The sequence below is a fragment of the Somniosus microcephalus genome, chromosome 9 (assembly GCF_052327205.1).
Source record: "Somniosus microcephalus isolate GS21.2 chromosome 9, FLI_Smic_1.0, whole genome shotgun sequence".
Taxonomy (NCBI): Eukaryota; Metazoa; Chordata; class Chondrichthyes; order Squaliformes; family Somniosidae; genus Somniosus; species Somniosus microcephalus.
The window spans coordinates 36,697,478-36,720,602 of record NC_140995.1 but is presented as its reverse complement, the minus strand read 5'-3'; the positions used below and the strand labels follow the sequence as shown (position 1 = coordinate 36,720,602).

General features: G+C 46.4%; 1 protein-coding gene across 1 annotated transcript in view; it reads left to right on the top strand.

Annotated features, from left to right (window-relative positions):
- The window catches only part of bmp5 (bone morphogenetic protein 5), a 275,887-nt gene that overhangs the window by 241,599 nt on the left and 11,163 nt on the right, over window positions 1-23,125 (top strand). The window contains exons 4-5 of the mRNA XM_085996518.1: window positions 4,205-4,402; window positions 21,095-21,171. Of these exons, the coding sequence (XP_085852644.1) occupies window positions 4,205-4,402; window positions 21,095-21,171 (275 nt within the window). The remainder of the gene's footprint in view (window positions 1-4,204; window positions 4,403-21,094; window positions 21,172-23,125) is intronic.

Below are 23,125 nucleotides of genomic sequence, written 5' to 3'. Positions count from 1 at the left end.
ACAGGAGAGAGCGGAGGCCAGTTTCGGAGGGGGGTGATCAGAGGCCGGTGTTACAGGAGAGCGCGGAGGCCATGGGTGGGGGGGGAGGTGATCAGAGGCCGGTGTTACAGGAGAGCGCGGAGGCCATGGTGGGGTGGGGCCGGGGAGATCAGAGCCTGGTGCTCAGGGGGTGAGTTCAGAAGGGCTGGGGGGTGATATTGCAGGCAGGGGGCAGACATTGGAAAGGTCAGGGAGAGATCGGAGGCTTCAGCAGGGGAGCGGAGAGAAGGGAGTGATCGGAAAGACCGGGGGAGGACGGTGCGATCGGAATGGCCAGGTCAGGAGGTCATCGTGGCTCGGGGGGACGGGGGGTGGTGGGGGGCCGGAGACCGGATCTCGAGGTGTCCGATCGTGGGGGCGTTCTGATCGCGGGTTGGGGTTGGGGGGAGAGGCCGATCGCGTGGGAGGAAGCATGTTACCTTGGTGGGCCGTGGGGAAGCACTCCTGCTCTTCCTGACCCACAAGTGCTGCTGGAAAGGCACTTACCTCTTCCATGCAGCAGTCCTCGCCTCCCTTTAGCTGCTGGGTTTCCTGAGGCCTGGGAAGCCCGGCCGCCCACAGTTAAATTTAAAATGGTGGATCACCATGAGGCACGCAGCCTCATTATAATATTTAAAGTGCCAACCCGCCTCCTGCGAGCGGGTTGGCTGCCCGCTCCCGTTAAAACCGGAAGTGGGTGGGTTCGAGGCAGGTTGGGGTCGGGATTCAGATTTTTAACTCTTTAATCTCCCACCCGACCCCAACCTACCTATTTTTTGGGTTAAAATTCTGTCTAAAATGTGAGGAACGCAGCCTCATTAAAATATTTAAATGAGGGGCCCGCCTCCTACAAGCGAATTGGTCGCCCGCCGCCGCCCCCGCCCTGCCTCCCTTAAAATTGGAAGTGGACGGGTTCAAGGCGGGTTGGGTTCGGGTTTGAGATTTTTTACCTTTTAACGTCCCACCCAACCCAAACCCACCCGCTTTTGGGGGTTAAAACTCCCCCCAGTCGTACACAATCTCCCACAATTCTACTACAAATAGGGAACAACGGAAATATTTCTGTCAATATATAGACATTTTAAAAAGGCTACAAATTGGCTATGAAAATGAATGTAGATATTCTTGGTAATATTTTGAAATATAAATTGCTGTTTTTAATCTTTGGCTGTAAGGCTACTTTAATGATTGAAGCATCAAGGTTAAAAAAAAATGGCAGAGTCCCAGAGCGCTTCAAGTAATTTTTAAAAGTTGGATTTTATACTATTGACTTTGAGCTGAATGTGTCACTTCATCATTACAAAAATTAAATATTTAAAGATTGGCAACACAGACCCAAAGCATGTGGCAGGTTGACCTTTTAACCTTTAGTCCAGGGTTCAAATCACAGCAGAGGTTGACCCTTGACCTCAATAACCACAGCTCCACTGTGAGGTTGCCAACACTGCTTGGTGGATGGAACAACTCACCCTGGGAGAGAGAAAACTGACAGCTGCCTCCTGATCCCAATCTAACCACCTTGTGCCAGTAACAGCATCCGTGTCAGATCAGTAACAGACCAGGAAGATTTCAGATACACCCCCTCGCTGGAGTTTGATCACCTAGTCTCAGCCAGGGCAGAGGTAGCGGCACTATTGCTGGCTGTAGTCCTCCTGGATTGGGCAATATAAAACCAGCCTGAGCTCTTTCTCTTGATTGCTATCCAACGATTCCTTGCATAGAAGATGTGCAGACGTCGGTCGAAGTCATGATTGTGGTCAGTTGGTGGTACCCTGCGGTTCAAATTACCTGTCAACGCTCACTGTTAAGAGTCATAGTGATGGCGGCTAGGACAAGAAGCAGAAGGGTGGTCAGTGTCCATGCAACTGTTCCCCAACAAGGATGCTCTAAGGAGGGGAGGGGAGAAAATAGGCAAGAAAAAAAAACCTTAAAAAAAAAATTAGGTATTTTTTGGAATTGTTCCTGTGAGCCAAGATCTAAAACGCCAGCAATATTAAACCATTTTCATGAATGGTTATGGATTCATGTTCCACGAAAGATTAAACTGTGACTGAGCCCAACAAAAAGACCTTTTTTAACAGACAAAAAAACATGTCTTTAATTTTTCTTTTAACTGTGTATTCGGTCATCTGTTGATATTGGATCAAGTAGAATTAAATGAAAGTAATCTAATTTAGTTTTTCTATAGTCCATACTTCAAACTGGCTAAAACATCTAATTACAAAGTGTCTACTGTAACTTGCAAAGACATTTTGTTATGTAATCTGAAAGTTTTTTTTCACAGTAGTTTGGTGTGGACTAGAATGATACAGCTGCATATATTCATTAAAGTGTTCAGTTCTTTCTGCCTGGGCTGTGCTTCTTTTCATTGGAAGCATCTTAAACTAATTTAAAGTAGAACACCTGAATAAACATGTTGTAGCAGTGTTTATGTATTGAAGTGGGCCATTTCAAGGTATGGTATTTGGCTGGAGTTTGTCATTTCTCTTTTACAGCAAACAGGCTGCCAGAGGGAGGAAGTTAGATCTGAATTAATACGTTTGTTACAGTGGAAATAGAATGGAAACGGCTGAAACCACAAATCAAACTGCTCCATTCATATGTGCCAGGACAGAACGTTTTCTTGCAAAATACAGACTTTGGCTCTCCGCCACCTTAGGCTTTCCCTTTAAAAGTACCTTAACAGATTATTTGTTTAAGGTTTACTCACATGAATAGATCCAAGTTCTTTCATTAGTCAGAAAAAAAAATTAATCTGATTGCACATTTGGGAGACAGCTGCTTTTACTACCCCTTGTTTAGAAACGTTCCATATTGCAAAACTGTTTGGGCAAATTGCGTTGCAGGAAATTGTTTGTGTCATAAAGTAAACTGTTTGATCATGCAATGCCAACAAGAAAAAAGACGAAAAAAAAGGGTGGGGAAAGTTCGGAAGCTTATTTCAATAGCCGCAAGTTCAAAGATACAGCGCTCTGATTCTAGCTTGAAAAGCAGTTGGTCTGAGCAGCTGTACAGCTTCATATGACAGGTCCTCATTTTTCACTGAGAGCGCCTTGCATTTTACAAAATAAACTGTTTACTTTGCCAAAATAAATATCTATAGATAGAATTGGTACACTTGTCAGTAAAATAATATTAGTGAATCACAGCTACCCGGAGAAAAACTAAAATGGGCAAATTTGCAGTCCCCTAGTTGCTACGGCAAACTTAATGGTGAAGAAATCCAAACCAGTGAACCTCGGGGTAAATTTTATATATCTTTTAGCAGTTTCATCTTCAGCGTATTCCAACTGGTTGTATTTGCATTCTGTGTGCTGGGTGATTTGTACCTGACTAGTGGCAGCGCTCGGAGACCTGTATCTGCAAAGTGTCATGTGCAGCTGCCAGACACCAGGAGCAGGTTGTACTCTGCTCACAGACAACGGTGCTCTGTGCATGGGATGGAAACCTGGGAACACAGAGCTTAGTTTGATAGCAAAATACTGCGGATGCTGGAAATCCGAAATAACAACAGAAAATGGTGGAAAAACTCAGCAGGCCAGGCAACATCCGTGGGGAGAGAAATAGAGTCAACATTTCAGGTTGAAATCCTTCGTCAAGACTGTCTTGACGAAAGATTTCGACCTGAAACTTTGAATCTATTTCTCTCTCCACGGATGTTGCCTGGCCTGCTGAGTTTTTCCAGCATTTTCTGTTGTTAATACAGAGCTTAGCTTGTTGGCTGCTGAGATTTGATTAGGAGAAAGCGACTTGGATGATAGCTCTCTGCTAACATCAAAAACATCCAACATCAAGAAGTTTTTAAACTTGCTTTTAACACTGGACTGTAACGACCGCATCTGGTGAGATGCCCAAGCCAGTGTGAGAATACTTCCTGGAGGTGGTCTCGCACCTCTTTCCTTTAATGTGGTTGGGAGTCAGATCGCTGACTCTTATGTTATGCTACTGCTTTTGCACCCGCACACATCCAAACCTGTTTTACATTAATGTGAAAATGGCAGTATAATGACAGGGTAAGTGGAAAAATAGAGCTGTGGGTTTTATTCTTTTGAATCTGAAGAATCTATTTGGAGTGCATGGTCTTATTTACCAAATTCCATGTCGAAAAGACCCTGTAGAAATGATTGTAGTAAAGTTTATGTGTAGATTTGTCAATATTCAAATATTAACTTTGAATTTATTTTAGGTCGCACCATTAATATTAGATCAGCTGGCCTAATAGGAAGACACGGACCACAATCAAAGCAGCCATTTATGGTGGCCTTTTTCAAAGCCAGTGAAGTGCTGCTACGTTCTGTGAGGGCTGCCAATAGTAAACGGAAAAACCAAAACCGAAACAAATCCAGTAGCTCTCAAGATTCCTCAAGATTATCCAGCCCTGGAGGTATGAAAACCTAACCTTGCACCTTAAATTAAGGGGAAAATTTCCTCTGAGTGCTACATGTAGCGGAATTGGCAGCATGTTCCTTATAAATGTTTTTACAATTTTGCTACACATAGCACGCACAGAAAATTTCTCCCTAGGCTGTTGTTCCTTTACCCTTTTAAAAGCCTTCATGCGGTCTTTCTAAATGTCCTGATTAAAGTAAACTGGGATGGTGACACGAAAGTACCCTATATTTCTACATACATTTGCCTCTTACTTTTCTACTTGGTTCGATCATAGTTGCTTTTTCATGGAAATTTAAAGGAAGACTTTGATTAGGAAATGTTCATCTATCATCCTTAAAGCTGCCTAGGCCTCCTTACTGTAACTTGTGACCTATTTCAACTCCAATTAAACCAGTTCCCTATTACTTATTACAGGATGTTATGTCTAGTGAGATGCAGAATTCATGTGGAAAGCTTTGATCTTCCAGAGCCTTTTTCCTGTGATGGTTCTGTCATCCTTAATTTCTCAGTGTTCACTGTGGATACTCCAATTCCTGTCTATTATATTAAAGCCATGATGTGGCCATGCTGTCACTCATTTATGTTCAAAAAAATGGGTTTTAATCAGTAGTATTTTACCAGAGGGTTTGAAAAACATAATTAAAGAGCTAGATGACAACAAGAACGACTTCTTACTTCCTGCCTGTGTGAGTATATGTTTGTGGTCTGGTTTGCTGGTATTTTATGCTACCAAGCCCTTAGGGCACAGCTGGTTATCAGATCACTCTGTTTAGAATGATGAATTGAATCCTGCCGGCATTGAGAACCAAACCCTTGTCTGTCCTCTGATATTGCTTTAAAAATAATTTAGTCACATTTAGCACACAAGTATTAGCTTTTAGCGACAAAAATAATTGTGTCAAATTGAATTAATACAATATTGAGATCTGTTCACTAATTCTAAATTCTTTCCGTGCTAAAAACAAAAGTGTGTTTGTTGTAGTTCTAAAAACACGGAAAAAATTAAAGGAAAACCCCTCTACATGTTGCTGTTTATGTAATTCAGGGTTCAAAAACCTATTTAGGCAGATGTAACATTGAAGTTTTGAAAGTTGCCAAGGAGATTTAGTGCTGAGCTTAATTCTCCATACAGCACATGCGATAGTCAATGTTCCATTTTGTTTTCCTTTCTGCTTCCCTAAATGGTAATGACATCTGTTTCGAGATAATGAGTGTGATTATGTTTGACATAGTGTAAAACTGATTTTGAATGCCTTAAATACTGTACTTAAAACTCAATTGAAACAGTATGACAAAAATGTCATTTTTAATTGTGATAATTAAAACCACATTTAAAAGAACGAGTCAAACACGTATCCTATATTCCAAGGCCAGGGTGAGACTTCAGTGGTGTGGTGAAATTGCCAGTTTTCCTCTCAAATTGTGCAGTGAAAGCATTTCACCTGCTTAAAACTGGCAACCATCACTCAACATCTCAAGCAACCAGAGGCGTTTCAGTCCAACATACAAATAAGAATTCAATTCAATACTATTATTCAATTCAATTTTTTTTCAATTCAATTTTTTTATTTGTCATTTATGCAGCAGACGTGTGTACTGCACAATGAAATGTTGATTTTTACGAGTTCTCCCAACATTGGAATAAATATGGCATAACAATGATAAAAATACTAATAGAAATACAGTAATAATAAATAAAACAACTGTAATAAATAATAATAAATTATACGTTCATGAGTCTTATGGCCTGGGGGTAGAAGCTGTTTCGAAACCTGCTGGTATGAGACCGTATGCTTCGGTATCTCTTACCGGACGGGAGCAGGGCGAAGAGGTTGTGGCTGGGGTGGCTTGCGTCTTTAATGATTCTCAGGGCCTTCCCCCGGCACCTCTCGGGGTAGATATCCTGGACAGCAGGTAGTTTAATTCCTATAGTATGTTGTGCAGCTTTCACCACCATCTGTAGAGCCTTGCGGTCTGTGGCGGTGCAGTTGCCATACCAGGTAGTGATGCAGCCGGATAGGATACTCTCGATGGTGCACCGGTAGAAGTTGGTGAGAATCTGGGGGGCCACTCCAAATTTCTTCAGTCTTCTGAGGAAGAACAGGCATTGGCATGCCTTCTTCGTTACGACGTCGATGTGATGTGACCATGTTAAGTCCTCCGTAATGAATACACCCAGGAATTTGAAGCTGCTGACCCTCTCCACCTCAGCCCCTTCGATGTAGATTGGGGTGTGTCCCTCCCCTGCCGCTTCCTGTAGTCCACGATCATCTCCTTTGTTTTGCTGATGTTGAGGGAGAGGTTGTTGTACTTGCACCATTCTGCTAGAGCTCTTACCTCCTCCCTGTAGCCTGTCTCGTTGCCATCTGTGATCAGGCCTACAACGGTAGTGTCATCAGCAAACTTGATGATGGAGTTGGAGTTGTGCGTGGCCACGCAATTGTGAGTGTTGTGTATGTACCTTTAAGAGAGAACTGCTTTTATACTGTAGTACTGGCAGTGACCACACCTGTATATAAAGCCGCAGCAGGCTTCTGTACTTTCAGTTCCAGCATACCCTCTGTTCAGTAAACACCTGTTATTACCGTTCTCCTGCAGTCCGTGTGTTATTGATACGCGGACACTACAGTGGCGACGAGCAGGTTCAAACTCACCTGCAGTACTGCATCACCTCACGGGGATCCATCCCTGAAAAGAAGCTTCTTGGAGGTCGAAGCCAGAGCAACGGGCGTCGACCGTGGGCAACCGCCCAGTGATCCATCGGAGTTCAGAGAATCGCAGGGGAAGCTGTGGAGAGCTGGGCTTGGCTCTCCAGTCATGGTGTCCCAGCAAATCGGGCTGGTAGCAGGTAGTGCGCTGACCCTTCCCGGACTGCGGCTAGAGCTCGATCGAGTGGCTCTGCAAGGGGGCCGAGCAGCGTCGTCGGGAAGAAAAAGAGAGAGAGAGGGTGGAGCGCACAGGCAGGCAGCGTTAAAGAAAAAAAAAGGGGAAGGAAAAGAGACGCACAGTGGACAGCGTCGAAGAAGAATAAAATGAAGAAAATTAATTAACAAAAGAGAGACGCGCAGAAAGCCGCGGGGCGCTGCCATTACTAGTTAGAACGCTAGGAGCAGCATTGGCAGCAGGTGGAAGAAGGAAAAGCGCGGGAGGCGCCATTTTAATCCATTGGGGAAGAAGGAAAAGTGCGGGAGGCGCCATTTTAAACCACCCAAGATGCCGAAGAGTGGCAGCATCACTGCTTTCGATAACGAAATAGAAGACTGGACCACGTATGTGGAAAGAATTGAAGTGCACTGCAAGGCAAATGAGGTGGCCGATGAAAAGAAGGCGTCGGTATTATTGAATTTGATGGGCGCGAGAACGTACGGCCTATTGCGGAATTTAATTACCCCAGCTAAACCAATGGAGAAAAGCTTTGAAGAGATTGTCAATATCTTACAGGAACATCTAAACCCTACACCACTGCTGATAGCAGAAAGATTCAAGTTCCATAAAAGAAACCAGCACAAAGACGAGAGTAATGCTGACTATCTTACGGAACTACGCAAGTTATCGAAACACTGCCAGTTCAGATCAGGACTGGCAGATACCTTAAGGGATAAGTTTATCTGCGGGCTCCAGAGTGAAGGAAACCAGAAACGACTACTTTCGGAAAAGGACCTTACGCGAGAAAAGGCTTTCAGCGTTGCAGTACCCTACGAAGCAGCAGCACGGGGAGCTGTGGAAATACAACAGAAACAGCAAAAATATAGCACCAATGAAATGGCATATGGAGCAGAAAAGTGCTATCGCTGCGGCAGAACAACCCATGACCTGAAGGATTGCTGGGTTAAGGACAAAGTATGCAGGCAATGTGGAAAAGTGGGACACATGGCACGAGTCTGCAGGTCGGGAAAGAAAACCAACACTAAAAGAACTACTAAGGAAAAGTACAAGAAAGTACAAAAGATGATGGACAGTAGTTCAGAAGATCAGAAGAGTGATAATGACTCCGGGAGCAGGAGACTAAGTTGTCTAAAGTTACACAACGTGATCGCAAAGGAGGATCACTGAACCATTTGGGTCACCCTCATGATAGCAGGGTCCCAAGTAAAGATGGAATTGGACACAGGATCAGCCCTAACAGTCATGAATCGACGAGACTATGAGCGGCTATTCTCACACATACCCTTGAAGGACACGTCCATTGTCTTGAAGACATATACGGGGCAAAAAGTCTACCCCAGAGGAAAAATAAGGGTGCCCGTTAAATACAATGGCAAGGAAACACAGGAACTGTATCTATATATACTACAAGATGGAGGACCGCCATTATTGGGACGTGAATGGATCCGAAAAATACAATTGGATTGGCATTCCATTCAGGCGCCAACTGTGGCTGACAAAAAGGATGACGACGTCACACCTGGACGACTGTCAAAAATTCTAACTGACAAGAAAGAGGTGTTCCAGCAAGGACTTGGGACTCTAAAAGGAGTAACGGCAACGATAAAAATTGAAGATAACGCAAACCCAAAATTTTTTAAGGCCAGACCGGTACCGTATGCGATCCGCCCAGCCGTCGAAGCAGAGCTGGAGAGTCTGGAGCGTTCGGGTGTGCTGTCCAAGGTAGACTGGAGTGAGTGGGCCACACCCATCGTTCCTGTAATGAAGAAATCATTGAGCAGCACGCCTGGGGAACCGAAGAAGGTTCGCATCTGTGGGGACTTTAAGGTAACTGTGAACCCAGTCCTTCACATAGTACAATATCCACTTACACGGATAGAAGATATTTTCGCCTCACTATCTGGAGGGAAACGCTTTACGAAGATTGATCTGGCCCAAGCGTATCTACAAATGGAGGTAGAAGAAGCATATAGAAAATACCTCATGATAAACACTCACAAAGGTCTTTACCAGTACAACTGACTGGTATTCGGGGTAGCATCAGCTCCGGCTATTTGGCAGAGGGTGATGGAACAAGCCCTGCAAGGGATCCCGGGGACCCAGTGTTATTTGGACGACATCCTGGTTACGGGCGGAAATGACAGTGAACACCTTGCCAACCTGGAGCAGGTGCTCACTAGATTACAAGAATATGGGCTACGAGCCAACCGCCCCAAATGCGAGTTTTTCAGGAAACAAATCTCGTATTGTGGCCATGTGATTGACGAAGAGGGGTTACATAAGTCCCCAGACAAGATTGAGGCAGTAGTCAAGGCTCCAGCTCCGGAAAATGTGTTGCAACTGAGGTCGTTCCTCGGGTTGGTGAACTACTACCATAAGTTCTTGCCAAATTTGTCTACAATTCTGCACCCACTGAATGCCCGGCTGCAAACTGGAGTAGCATGGAAATGGAGTGATGAGTGTAAGCATGCCTTTCAGAAATGTAAATGCCTAATCGCTTCAAAAGAAGTATTGGCCCACTACAATCCAACACTACCGATTCGGTTGGCATGTGATGCGTTTCCCTACGGCATTGGAGCGGTGCTGTCGCACAAATTCCTTGACGGTTCAGAGAGGCCAATAGCCTTTGCGTCATGCTCGTTAACCTCAGCCGAGCGTAACTATGCCCAGATTGACAGGGAGGCCCTCAGCCTGGTGTGGGGGGTGAAGAAGTTCAATCACTATCTGCACGGGCAGAAATTCACCCTACTGACTGATCACCAGCCTCTTGTCTCCATTTTTAACCCAAAGAAGGGCGTTCCGGTGATGACGGCGCAACGGCTGCAAAGATGGTCCCTTTTTCCAGGGGCACATCAATACGACATAGAGTATAAGGGCACGAAACAGCATGGAAACTCTGATGGGCTGTCACGCCTGCCACTGCCTACGGTGGAGGAAGCACCTGCAGTGGACCCTGTTGAGATATTCCATTCGACCATAGTCGAATGTCTACCTGTTACAAACTCAAGTATAGAGAAGGAAACCCGAAATGACCCGACACTCTCTCGAGTCTATGATTTGACGGTGAAGGGATGGCCAGCACATGGCGATTCACTGTTGCCAGCATTCTCGCCAAGGAGAGAACAGCTGTCAGTGTGCCGGAGGACCTTGATGTGTGGATCCCGAGTGGTAATTCCACCCAAGTTGAGAGAAAGAGTGCTCAATGAGCTTCATGAAGGTCATCTGGGAGGGGTAAAAATGAAGAGCCTAGCCAGGGCGTTTGTGTGGTGGCCGGGAATCGATAAAGAAATCAAGGAAATGACCAAGAGATGCACAGGATGCCAGAAAGTCCAAAATGCTCCACCACAGGCCCCGCTACACCCATGGGAGTGGCCCTCATCTCCATGACAATGGGTACACATTGATTTTGCTGGTCCATTTATGGACTCAATGTTTTTAATCGCCGTGGATGCACATTCGAAATGGCCAGAGGTCATCAAAATATCCTCCACCACCACGGAGAAAACTATTGCAGTCCTATGGACCATCTTCACCAGGAATGGCTTGCCAGAACAGATTTGCTCCGACAATGGACCACAGTTTGTGTCCGAGGATTTCCGGAGGTTTTTGAGGAATAATGGGGTAAAGCATTACACATCCGCCCCATATCATCCAGCCACAAATGGATTGGCTGAGAGGTTTGTTCAAACCTTTAAAAAAGCAATAAAGGTGACGTATAACGACAACATACCACTGCAGCACAAGGTGGATAATTTCTTGTTTGCTTACCGGAATGCGACACATGCAGTCGCCAACCAAGCTCCAGCCATGATGTTCTTTAACCGAAGGTTAAGATGTCGCCTGGATTTGCTCAAACCAAACATAAGACGAGATGTTGAGAATAAGCAATTCCAGCACATCAATGAAAAGCCAACCAGGAGCTTCAAGATAGGGCAACCAGTCTTGGCCCGCGACTACCGAACAGAAAAATGGCAGCCAGGAACGATATGCACACGGCAGGGACCACTAATGTACACAGTGGACGTTGGAGAGAGCATCGTGAGATGCCATGCTGACCAGATTCTAGAGTCACAGGAACAATTCAAACCCATACCACGAGCATGCGCACCTGGTGATGAACCCGAAGTACAGATTGCGTCTACCTCAGAATCAGTAGTATTGGAAGCTGACAAACCAACCAATGATAATGAGCCAGAATCGACTACGCCGCAAGAACAGGATACTCGAGAAAGGCGCTATCCAGACAGGATCAGGAAGCCTCCTCAAAGACTGAATTTATAAATTATTACTTTCAGCTGATGTATATAGTACCAAGAAAATTGTAATTGTAATTAGTTATTACTTAATTGTTAAATGAATGTTATGTACTGTTTATCTAAAAGGGGAGGAATTGTTGTGTCTGTACCTTTAAGAGAGAACTGCTTTTATACTGTAGTACCGGCAGTGACCACACCTGTATATAAAGCCGTAGCAGGCTTCTGTACTTCCAGTTCCAGCATACCCTCTGTTCAGTAAACGCCTGTTATTACCGTTCTCCTGCAGTCCGTGTGTTATTGATACGCGGACACTACAGTGAGTAAACAGGGAGTACAGAAGGGGGCTGAGCACACAACCCTGGGGAGCTCCCGTGTTCAGGATCAGTGTTGAGGAGGTGTTACTGCCTATTTTCACCACCTGGGGTCTGCCCGTCAGGAAGTCCAGGATCCAGTTGAAAGGTTTTGCGAGCTCCCCTTGTGGCTTAGGATTCAATCTCTGGTCTGAGCTGTGTTGAGGTAGCGGGACTCAGCCAAGGGTGTGAGGGCACTGAAATTGGTCACAACAGCCATGGGTTAGAGAGAAATCACCCAGGTTCACACTCCTGATCACTATTTAGCAGCCGCTGTTGGAAGTGCGCATGGGTCAATGTTGGTTGCAGAGAGCATCAGGTTCAGCTGTGATGTCCTCCGTAGTTGAATAGTCTACCAACACATGAACAATTGGGCAAGACACTACAGTTCAAAGGGCGCACACAGAACCATACTCCAAGAAGATGTCAATGTCATTAAGAGAGAAAATTGGGGGGATTAAAAAGAATGCTTTTGTGGAAAAGCCTGAAGAATTTAATTCATGTTTAACCCTGATCTTTTTTTCTGGGGAGTTGTGGTCATCGAAGAAAATCGGCCTTGATAAACAAATCTGTTCATATGAACTGTTGTTGCTAAATTTTCAGTATAAGTAAAAAAAGCCAGGTGCTATAATCAAATATAAAGAATGAACCTCTAAATTTGATATCATTCTAACAACCCTTGAATAGACTAACTATTTTATCAGAAAAATTAGTAAACATTGAAGAGTTCATATTTTACCTTGACGAGATTGCCGGGGAGTGGGGGTGGGGAGAGGAATAGTAATAAGCACACAACTGCTTCAATAAACACAAATTGCATAAATAAACAATCTCCAGTTATGTGTATTATCTCACAAGTTCAACAGTTCATGCTTTGCTCTACTTTCATTTTTCATGTAAAGGAAATCAATTTAATTTTGCAAAAAGCAAAATACTGCGGATGCTGGAAATCTGAAATATAAACAGAAAATGCTGGAAATACTCAGCAGGTCAGGCAGCATGGTTTCAGGGCTGTGACCTTTCATCAGAACTGGAAAATGTTACAGATGTAACAGGTTTTAAGCAAGTACAGAGGCAGGAAAAGGGGGGAGAGGAAGAAAGAACTAAAGGGAGGGTCTGTGATAGGGTGGAAGGCGGGAGAAAGTGAAATGACAAAAGGGATGATAACCAAGGCAAAAGGGAATGGTAATGGAACAAGTATAGAAACAAAAGATGGGCTGAGAGGAGCTTTAAATGGAAACAGCAAAATCATTACCAGTTACTGCTCTCCCCAAAAATGGGAGCTGTGGTTATAATCTGAAATTGCTGAATTCAGTGTTGAGTTTAGAAGGCTGTCAAGTGCCTAATCGAAAGATGAGGTGCTGTTCCTCGAGCTTACGTTGAGCTTCATTGGAACTGTGTAGGATGCCGAGGTCAGAGAGGTCAGAGTGGGAGTGGGGCGCAGAATTAAAATGGCAGGCGACCGGAAGTTCAGGTTCACACTTACGGACTGAATGGAGGTGTTCCGCAAAGTGATCATCCCCAGTCTGCATTTGATCTCTGCAATACAAAGGAGACCGCATCGTGGGCAGTGAATATAGTATTATTTAATTTTACTTTCAAAGCAAAATATGGTTTCCTGCATTTGTTCTGTCAATAGTTTTCTATCACTTGGAAAGTGGGGTGAGAGATGGAGCTTTCAAACAGCAAGTCCTGGCGAACAATGTTGTTAATCATAAAACATTTCTAGAATTTACCTCAGGTAAGTTCAAAGTTCAGAATTCACATAGGTTTGAGCTCTGTAAGGTATACAAAAATACAAGTATCTCAGAGGGGCTTTTTGATATTTCCATCACTGTACTGCAATGGTTTACAAAGAGAAAGTGAATGTTACTCTTTAACATTCAACCTGCTCTGTGAATATTCATTTCACTCAGAAGATTCTTAACTGGCGGACTGGAGGATTGCTAATGTTATACCACTATTCAAGAAAGGGGAGAGGGATAAACCAGGAAACTATAGGCCAGTCAGCGTAACATTGGTGGTGGGGAAGTTATTAGAAACCATTATCAGGGACAAAATAAACTTTCATTGGAAAGGCATGGGTTAATCAATAGAGCCAGCATGGATTTGTTAAAGGAAAATCGTGTCTGACTAACTTGATTGAATTCTTTGATGAGGTAACATAGAAGGTTGATCAAGGTCGTGCAGTAGATGTAGTGTATATGGACTTTTGGAAGGCATTTTACAAAGAGCCACACAGGAGTCTTGTTACGAAGTTGGAAGTCCATGGAATTAAGGGGAAAGTGGTGGCATGGATATAGAATTGGCTCAGTGATGGGAAGCAGAGGATGGTGGTGGATGGATGTTCTTCAGACTGGGAGGTGGTTTGCAGTGGTGTTCCCCAAGAGTCAGTCTTAGGTCCATTACTCTTTTCAGTTTTTCTAAACGACCCAGACTCGGGTTGTAGGGAGCTGCACTATAGAGTTTGCAGATGATACGAATCTTGGCAAAGATGTAGATAGTGATGAGGATAGTTGTTGACTTCAGGATGACAGAGACAGGATAGTGAAATAGGCAGAAGCATGGCAGATGGAGTTCAATGCAGAGAAGTGTGAATTGATGCACTTTGGGATTGGGAGGACTAATATGGAGAGACAGTATACCTGTACTACAAATGGCACGATTTTGAAAAGTGTAGATGAGCAGAAAGACCTTCATGTCCAAATAAACAAATCCTTAAAGGTGACACGACAAGTTCATAAGGTGGTTAGAAAAGCATATGGGTTACTTGGGTTTATAAATAGAGGCATAGAATATAAAAGCAAAGAAATCATGCTAGAACTTTATAAATCACTGGTTAGGCCTCAGCTGGAGTATTGTGGACAATTCCAGGCTAGAAATTCATATAGCCAAGGAATGGGCGGTGTCAGTAGAAAAGTTGGAGAATTAGTGCCAGCCGCAAATGCTTTAGATGGCAAGAAAAATTCGTACTCACTGCTCAATAAAATGATTGGAGTCCTAAATCAAGTCTTAAAACTCAAGCTCATTGGTGTTAGACTTAAAAGGTGGTCCAATATCGGGTGCAGTCTAATCGCAACTCATCATTGCCACAGGCTTTTGTCACTACTTAAAGGGGAGGTTCATTGATGCTGCAGCACCTCATTCTCAGCATTGCTGGCTGTGCAGCTGCCTCAGCAAGCAGAATCAGAACATGGAAAAGGAGCCAGAGGACTGAACCAGGTGTGCTCACGGCAGGTCCACACCCCAGGGAGAGAGCCCGCAGATTCTCCAATGAAGCATTGGAGGCATTGGTTTTTGCTGTGGAGAGACGGAGGGCGGTGCTCTACTCGGCAAGTGGCAGGAGGCCCTCACCACCAGTCTTCCACACCATGTGGAGGGAGGTAGCACAGCACATCTCTGGCAGCACTGTGGTCCCCAGGACCCACACACAGTGCAGGAAGAAATTTAACGACCTCCCACGGGTGGTCAGAGTGACTGAATGCTTCAACAAATGCTACATACCACCATCTGAACCACACTCGTCACACACTGCCCAAAGCACAAAACCCCAGCACTCACCCACCAACAATCTCTACCTACCAACATCCACACCCACATCTCACACCTTGCACACAATGACAGCTATTCAACTATGGCAGGCACAAGGGTCATTAGTTATTAGAATTCATGTGATATGTGTGATATGTTTATAGATACATTTATTAAGTGTGTTTGGAATATTTTGTGGTCTCTCTCATTTCACCTTTGTGCCCAGGAGGATGCTGTGATATTCCGTGAGACAGGGATTGTATGATGGGGATGTGGTGAGCTACGGGGATCTGGGGTTTCATTCTTTTGACTCACAGTCTGATGAACCAGTCACGGACAGCCTGTCCAGAAGGCCGATTGTCTCGCTGCCCCCTCCCTCCTGTTCCTCCTCCTCCTCTTCCTCCTCATCCTCCTCCTCTGCCTCGTCCTGCTCCTGAGGTGGTCCCGCAATCCCTGGTGGCAAGGGCTGCATCCTCATGATGGCCAAATTGTGGAGGATGCAGCAGACCACCATGAAATGGGACACCCACTCTGGCGCATACTGGAGGGCTCCTCCCGAGCGGTCAAGGCAGTGGAACCGTTGCTTCAATAAGCCAATGGTCTGCTCAGTGATGTTCCTGGTGGCATCATGGCTCTCATTATATGGATGCTGGGCACGAGTGTTGGAGTTGCGGAGGGGAGTCATGAGCCAGGTGGAGAGCGGATAGCCCTTGTCTCCGAGCAACCGCCCTCGAGCTTGATGTGATGGCTGGAAGAGCGCTGGCGCACCAGTCTGGCGCAGGATGAAGGCTTCGTGGCTGCTGCCAGGATAGCGGGCATTGACATTAAGAATTCACTGTGTGTGATTGCACAACAACTGCACATTAAGTGAGTGGTAGCCAGCATCGAGCGAGAGCCTCATTAATAAATGAAAATCCGGGTCCCATGTATGTAATTTTACAGGGCATTTTAACCCACTCCTACTTTGGCCGCTCTGCCAAGTAAAGCCAGGAAGCCAGTGAGGCCACTGAAGGTAAGTGAAAAATCTTTGCTTAGTGGAGCCAGGAGTAGACGGAGCAACACAGCACCAACATGCATTTATATAGTGCCTTTAACATTGTAAAAAGTCCCAAGGCACCTCACAGCAGCGATTATCAAACACATTTTTGCCACCAAGCCTCATAAGGAGATATTAGGAGAGATGACTGAAACCTTGGTTAAAGAGGTAGGTTTTAAGGAGCGTCTTAAAGGAGGAGAGAGAGGTAAAGAGGTGGAGAGGTTTAGGGATGGAATTCCAGAGCTGAGGGCCTAGACAGCTGAAGCCACGGGCGTCAATGGTGGTGCAGAGAAAATTGGGGATGCGCAAGAGGCCAGAATTGGAGAAGCGCAGAGATTTTGGAAATTAGTAGGGCTGGAGGAGGTTACAGAGACAGGGAGGGGTGAGGCCATGGAGGGATTTGAAAACAAGGATGAAAATTTTAAAATCAAGGTATTGCTGGAACGGGAGCCAATGTCGGTCAGTGAGCACAGGGGTGATGGGTGAATGGGACATGGTTAGGATATGGGCAGCAGAGGTTTAGATTAGCTCGTTTACTGAGGGTGCAAGGTGGGAGGCCGGGAAAGAGAGTATTGGAAAAGTTGAATCTAGAGGTAGCAACGGAAAGTCTGAGCTTCTGCTGCCTCGGGCTCCCCCCTGCTCTACCCAGCCACAAGGCCCTTACCTTGCTGCCGACAGCACCTTCATTGCCAACCTACTGGCCAGCTGCCAATTTTGGGTGAGCAGCTCACTCGTGGCATTCAAAAAAGGCCTGGCAGAAAAAATCTGCGGCGCCTCCGACTCAAACTCTCGGGCGGAATTGCTGTCCGCATCCTCCAGCTTCCTTCCGGGAGTTAAAATCTGTTCTTATGTGTAAGAATAAGTATTTTAAGCTGACGTGTTCATGGCTTATGGGTTTCTTATCTTATAAATACTGTTTTTATCAATACATTTTCAGCTGGGAAAACCCCAACATGGTGATTGAATTTCACAAAATTTTCAGAGTAATTTGATTAGTTTACCTTTTCCTTTCTTTTAGTTATAGCCACTGCTGACTTCCCATTATTGAATTGTATTTTTTAAACCGTAATCCACAAAAGTATTTCAAAACAAGAGCAGCTTTGTACTCCAGGCCTCCAACTATGAGGGATTGGTAATCCTCTTCTACTGTATTGAATAGCATTATCAATATTAAAATAATAGATTCAGAAAACTCAAAATTGATAGGGTTGCAGGCCTGGATAATATCCATCCAAGGGTGATTAAAGAGATGGGACTGGTGCTCTGTATGCCCCTTGGCCATATCTTCAGTCGTTCGATAGATAGTTCCTACAGACTGGAAGCTAGCTCATGTAGTTCCTACAAAAATAGGGGAAATGATCAGAGCCAGGGAACTACAGACATATCAGCCTGAAATCCATTATTGGGAAGATGCTGGAAGGGATCCTAAGCGATGCCCTTTATGATCACTGGAAAATGGAAGGGGCCATTAGAAATAAACAACCCGGCTTCTGGCGCCATACATATTTGAGAAGAGTTTTTTGAGGAAGTCACTCGGATGAGGGAAATCTGGTAGACACTGTCTACCTGGACTTTCAGAAAGTCTTGGATAAAGTACTTCACACTAAGTTACTTCACAAGATAGAATTTTGTGGTATCTGTAGGAATTTGATATGCTGGATTAGGAATTGACTCCAATCCCACAGCTAAAGTGTTGTAGTTGATGGATATGGTTCAGCCTGGAGGCACATTACTAGTGGTGTTCACCAGGGATCAGTCTTTATTAATGACCTGGACAGTGGTGTTGGGACTATGGTCAGTACGTTTGCAGATGACACCAAAATCTGTGCAAGGGTTAAGACAGTAGAGGAATGCAATCAAATGCAAGACTATTTAGATGTGCTAAGGGAATGGACCACACATTGGCAAATGGCATTTAACTTAGCTAATTGTAGTGTCAGGCTTGTTGATAGGGCCAATACAGACTACAGTTATCATCAGCAGGGAACTAAACTGAAAGAGATTGACAGAGAAAAAGATCTAGGTGTTATTGTGTACAGATCACTAAAGGTTCATGACCAATGTAGAGAAACTGTAGCTAAAGCTAACAGGGTGTTGGGTTGTATTAATAGAACCATTCAGTAGAAATCAAACACACCTATATAGATCGCTGGTCAGACCGCATCTAGAGTCCTTTGCCCAGTTTAGGTCCCCCCACATGGTGGGTGATTAGAGTGGCCTTGGTAAAGATCCAGAGGGGAGCTGCAAGAATGATTCCTAGCTTAAAGAACCTCAGCTATTCAGATAGGCTTAAGGACCTTTGCCTATTTACTTTAGAGCACTATAGACTTAGAGGCGACCTGATAGAGGCTTATAAAATAATTGAAGGGCTGGATAGTGTCCCTATTGATAGATTATCCCAGTTTAACAGATTGGGGAGGGTGAGGGGACATGAGTTTAAACTCTAGGTGGAATAGACTGAATGTTGGGCGGTTCTTCTGTTCCCAGAGAGTAGTGAGCCTCTGGAATGTGTTGCCGGCTGGTGTGGTGGGTGCTGACTCTCTGTAAACCTTCAACAGGGAGCTGGACTGATTCCTGACTGGGGCAGAAATTGCATCATATGGACGTGTTTTTATGCTTGGTCCATGTGATCTCCTAGTGGGATAGGAAGTGTCTAGTTCTAATGCTCCAGCTATCATAAGTGTGGGGCAGGCTTGATGGAGGTCGTGGCCACTGGCGACGCTGGAGGAGACACCATGCGGGTTTCTTTATACCCGATCCTCTTTGTCTCCTCACTTCTCCCTCACCCCACATACTCTGCATGACAAGTTGCAGATCCTTTCAACATCCACTTCTCTCTCCGCTCTCCCTTATACCACAAGCTTACCCTTTCTTTCAGTTCAGCTGCCTAGAATGTCGATGTCCCTCAGCCAGTGGAGGAAGAGGAGCATAGTGATCCTGAAGATGCACTGTCACTGTGTCTGATGCCCGCAAGCACCAGCTCAGATAATGACACTATGCAAACTTTATAGAGGAGGTAGCTGCATGTGGTGACCTGAGCCTGGCAGGGGGTTTGTGCTTGGGCCTCAGCTATTTACAATCTTTATTAATGATTTAGATGAAGGGACTGAGTGCAATGTATCCAAGTTTGCTGACAATACAAAGCTAGGTGGGAAAGTAAGCTGTGAGGAGGACACAAAGAGCCTGCAAAGGGATATAGGTTATGTGAGTAGGCAATAAGGTGGCAGATGGAGTATAATGTAGGGAAATGTGAGGTTATTCACTTTGGTAGGAAGAATAGAAAAACAGAACGGGGGAGAAATTCGGTATCGCCCCGTTTGGGGCGCAATTATTGGCCGGGCGCAAAGTTTAGTGTCTGGCGCTAATTATCGCCTCCGACTGCAAACTTGGCTTCTATCACCCCTGGAGGTGATTGGAGCGCTAAATCAGGCGCTACACATCTCTTTTAAGGTGCTAACGCCGAGGAGCGAGGCGCTACCTCAGAGCGCTAGCGAAGCTCATGTGATGTCAGTCAGCAATGGAACACAGACACATTGGCACCGGCCAGTTCTTAAAAGGGGAGGGTCGACCTTGCACTCCATCCACACCCTGCTCATCAATAGGAGAGACCTGTATATCAAATCTGCTGGAAAGAACAATGGAGAGGCCCAGGGAAAGAGCTCAGAGTGCAGCCTCCATAGTCTCTTCTAAATCGATGCAAGGAAGGTCAAATCAAAATGAACCTGCAAAGTGCTGCTCAGTACCCATAACTCCTTCACACAGCGTTGTATCTCTCCAGATGTCTCTCTCTCTCTCAGAATGCGTGGTGCAAAAATGTCGCCGACAAAAAAAGGCAGGAAGTGGTCGCCTTTAAATAGCGCTCCCCCAGTCCCTTCCTAACTGCAAAACGCTCCCCTCAACCTGTTGTTGCTAGTGGCAGGCAGTAATGCAGGGGGCGCCACTCACTATCTGGTCTGGGGCGCTACCGGAGCGTTGCATGCTCAACTGACGTCATGATCTGCAGGCGCAGGAGATCGTGGCGGTAGTGTTTAGCACCGCCACAAAATGTCTGGTCAATTTCACGAGCGGCGCAAACATCGCCGCGCCTGGGCGCTAATTGCTTTGCAGCCCATTCTTAGGGCACTAGCGGGAGGCGCAAACCATCCGAATTTTCGCCCCAATATTTTTTAAATGGTGAGAAACTATTAAATGTTGGTTTAGGTGTCCTCGTACAGGAAACACAGAAAATTAGCATTGGGGGAATCAAGGGATATGGGGATTGGACGGGAAAGTGGAGTTGAGGTTGAAGATTAGTCATGATCTTATTGAATGGCGAAGCAGGCCCAAGGGACTGTATGGCCTACTCCTGCTCCTAATTCTTATGCTCTTATGAGACTGGTGTAACTCCGAGGGAAACAGTGTAAACGGCTGTTTCTTTGGGGGATCTGCCAGCCTCCTGCTGGAGTTATGGTGGGAGACCGGTAGAACCCCGTGGATTTTCAGAGCCTATGTGTTTAAATTTCCCCCCATAAGGTGTAAGAATTTAAAATCTGCAAACCATAAGACGCACAGGTGAATTGTGAATGCTGCCAACACTGTACGTGTTTGCTTAGACTGCTAGCTAACATCTGTATTTCACTTAACAGATTACAATACCAGTGAGCAGAAACAAGCCTGCAAGAAGCATGAACTGTACGTGAGTTTTCGGGACTTAGGGTGGCAGGTACTTCACAGTATTTTTTTGTCATCTATTTTTTGTAAATGTTTCAGAGATTTTTACAGGAGAAATCTTCTGATCCCTCGCATTGAGGTGGCAGGACTGAGTGCGATAGGAACTACACTCACCACTTTGGCCCAATGCTGACTTCATTGGATTGACCTGTGGTCGATTGATTTAATATATTCAGATATTGGGCTCGATGCTGGGATTTTACTGGACAGAGAAAGGCATGGAAAGGGCAGGAAATTGTACGACAGCAGACCTTAGAGGGCACGCATATAGATGTAAATTTTGCTTCCTTCATAAAGACTGTACTGATAAAGATCAGACGGGGTGGGCCGTGGAGAGATCAGGGGGGGTGGAGGGTGTGGGTGGAGAGATTGGTCAAGGGCTGTAGAGTCCGTGGGGGGGTGGGGGGAAGCTGGAGAGATCGGGAGGCCTGAGAGAGTGATTGGGGCCTGAGAGAGCGATTGGGGCCTGAGAGAGCGATTGGTGCCTGAGAGACCGACTGGGGCCTGAGAGAGCGACTGGGGCCTGAGAGAGCGATTGGGGCCTGAGAGAGCGATTGGGGCCTGAGAGAGCGATTGGGGCCTGAGAGACCGATTGGGGCCTGAGAGACCGATTGGGGCCTGAGAGAGCGATTGGGGCCTGAGAGAGCGATTGGGGCCTGAGAGACCGATTGGGGCCTGAGAGAGCGATTGGGGCCTGAGAGAGTGATTGGGGCCTGAGAGAGCGATTGGGGCCTGAGAGAGCGATTGGGGCCTGAGAGAGCGATTGGGGCCTGAGAGAGCGATTGGGGCCTGAGAGACCGATTGGGGCCTGAGAGAGCGATTGGGGCCTGAGAGAGCGATTGGGGCCTGAGAGACCGACTGGGGCCTGAGAAAGCGATTGGGGCCTGAGAGAGCGATTGGGGCCTGAGAGAGCGATTGGGGCCTGAGAGAGTGATTGGGGCCTGAGAGAGCGATTGGGGCCTGAGAGAGCGATTGGGGCCTAAGAGAGCGATTGGGGCCTGAGAGAGCGATTGGGGCCTAAGAGAGCGATTGGGGCCTGAGAGAAGGATTGGGGCCTGAGAGAGGGATTGGGGCCTGAGAGACCGATTGGGGCCTGAGAGAGCGATTGGGGCCTGAGAGAGCGATTGGGGCCTAAGAGAGCGATTGGGGCCTGAGAGACCGACTGGGGCCTGAGAGACCGACTGGGGCCTGAGAGAGCGATTGGGGCCTGAGAGAGCGATTGGGGCCTGAGAGACAGACTGGGGCCTGAGAGAGCAATTGGGGCCTGAGAGAGCGATTGGGGCCTGAGAGAGCGATTGGGGCCTGAGAGAGCGATTGGGGCCTGAGAGAGCGATTGGAGCCTGAGAGAGCGATTGGGGCCTGAGAGAACGATTGGGGCCTGAGAGAGCGATTGGGGCCAGAGAGAGCGATTGGGGCCTGAGAGAGCGATTGGAGCCTGAGAGACCGACTGGGGCCTGAGAGAGCGATTGGGGCCTGAGAGAGCGATTGGGGCCTGAGAGAGCAATTGGGGCCTGAGAGAGCGATTGGGGCCTGAGAGAGCGATTGGGGCCTGAGAGACCGACTGGGGCCTGAGAGAGCGATTGGGGCCGGAGAGAGCGATTGGGGCCGGAGAGAGCGATTGGGGCCTGAGAGAGCGATTGGGGCCTGAGAGAGCGATTGGGGCCTGAGAGAGCGATTGGGGCCTAAGAGAGCGATTGGGGCCTGAGAGAGCGATTGGGGCCTGAGAGAGCGATTGGGGCCTGAGAGACCGATTGGGGCCTGAGAGAGCGATTGGGGCCTAAGAGAGCGATTGGGGCCTGAGAGAGCGATTGGGGCCTGAGAGAGCGATTGGGGCCTGAGAGAGCGATTGGGGCCGGAGAGACTGATTGGGGCCTGAGAGAGCGATTGGGGCCTGAGAGAGCGATTGGGGCCTGAGAGACCGATTGGGGCCTGAGAGAGCGATTGGG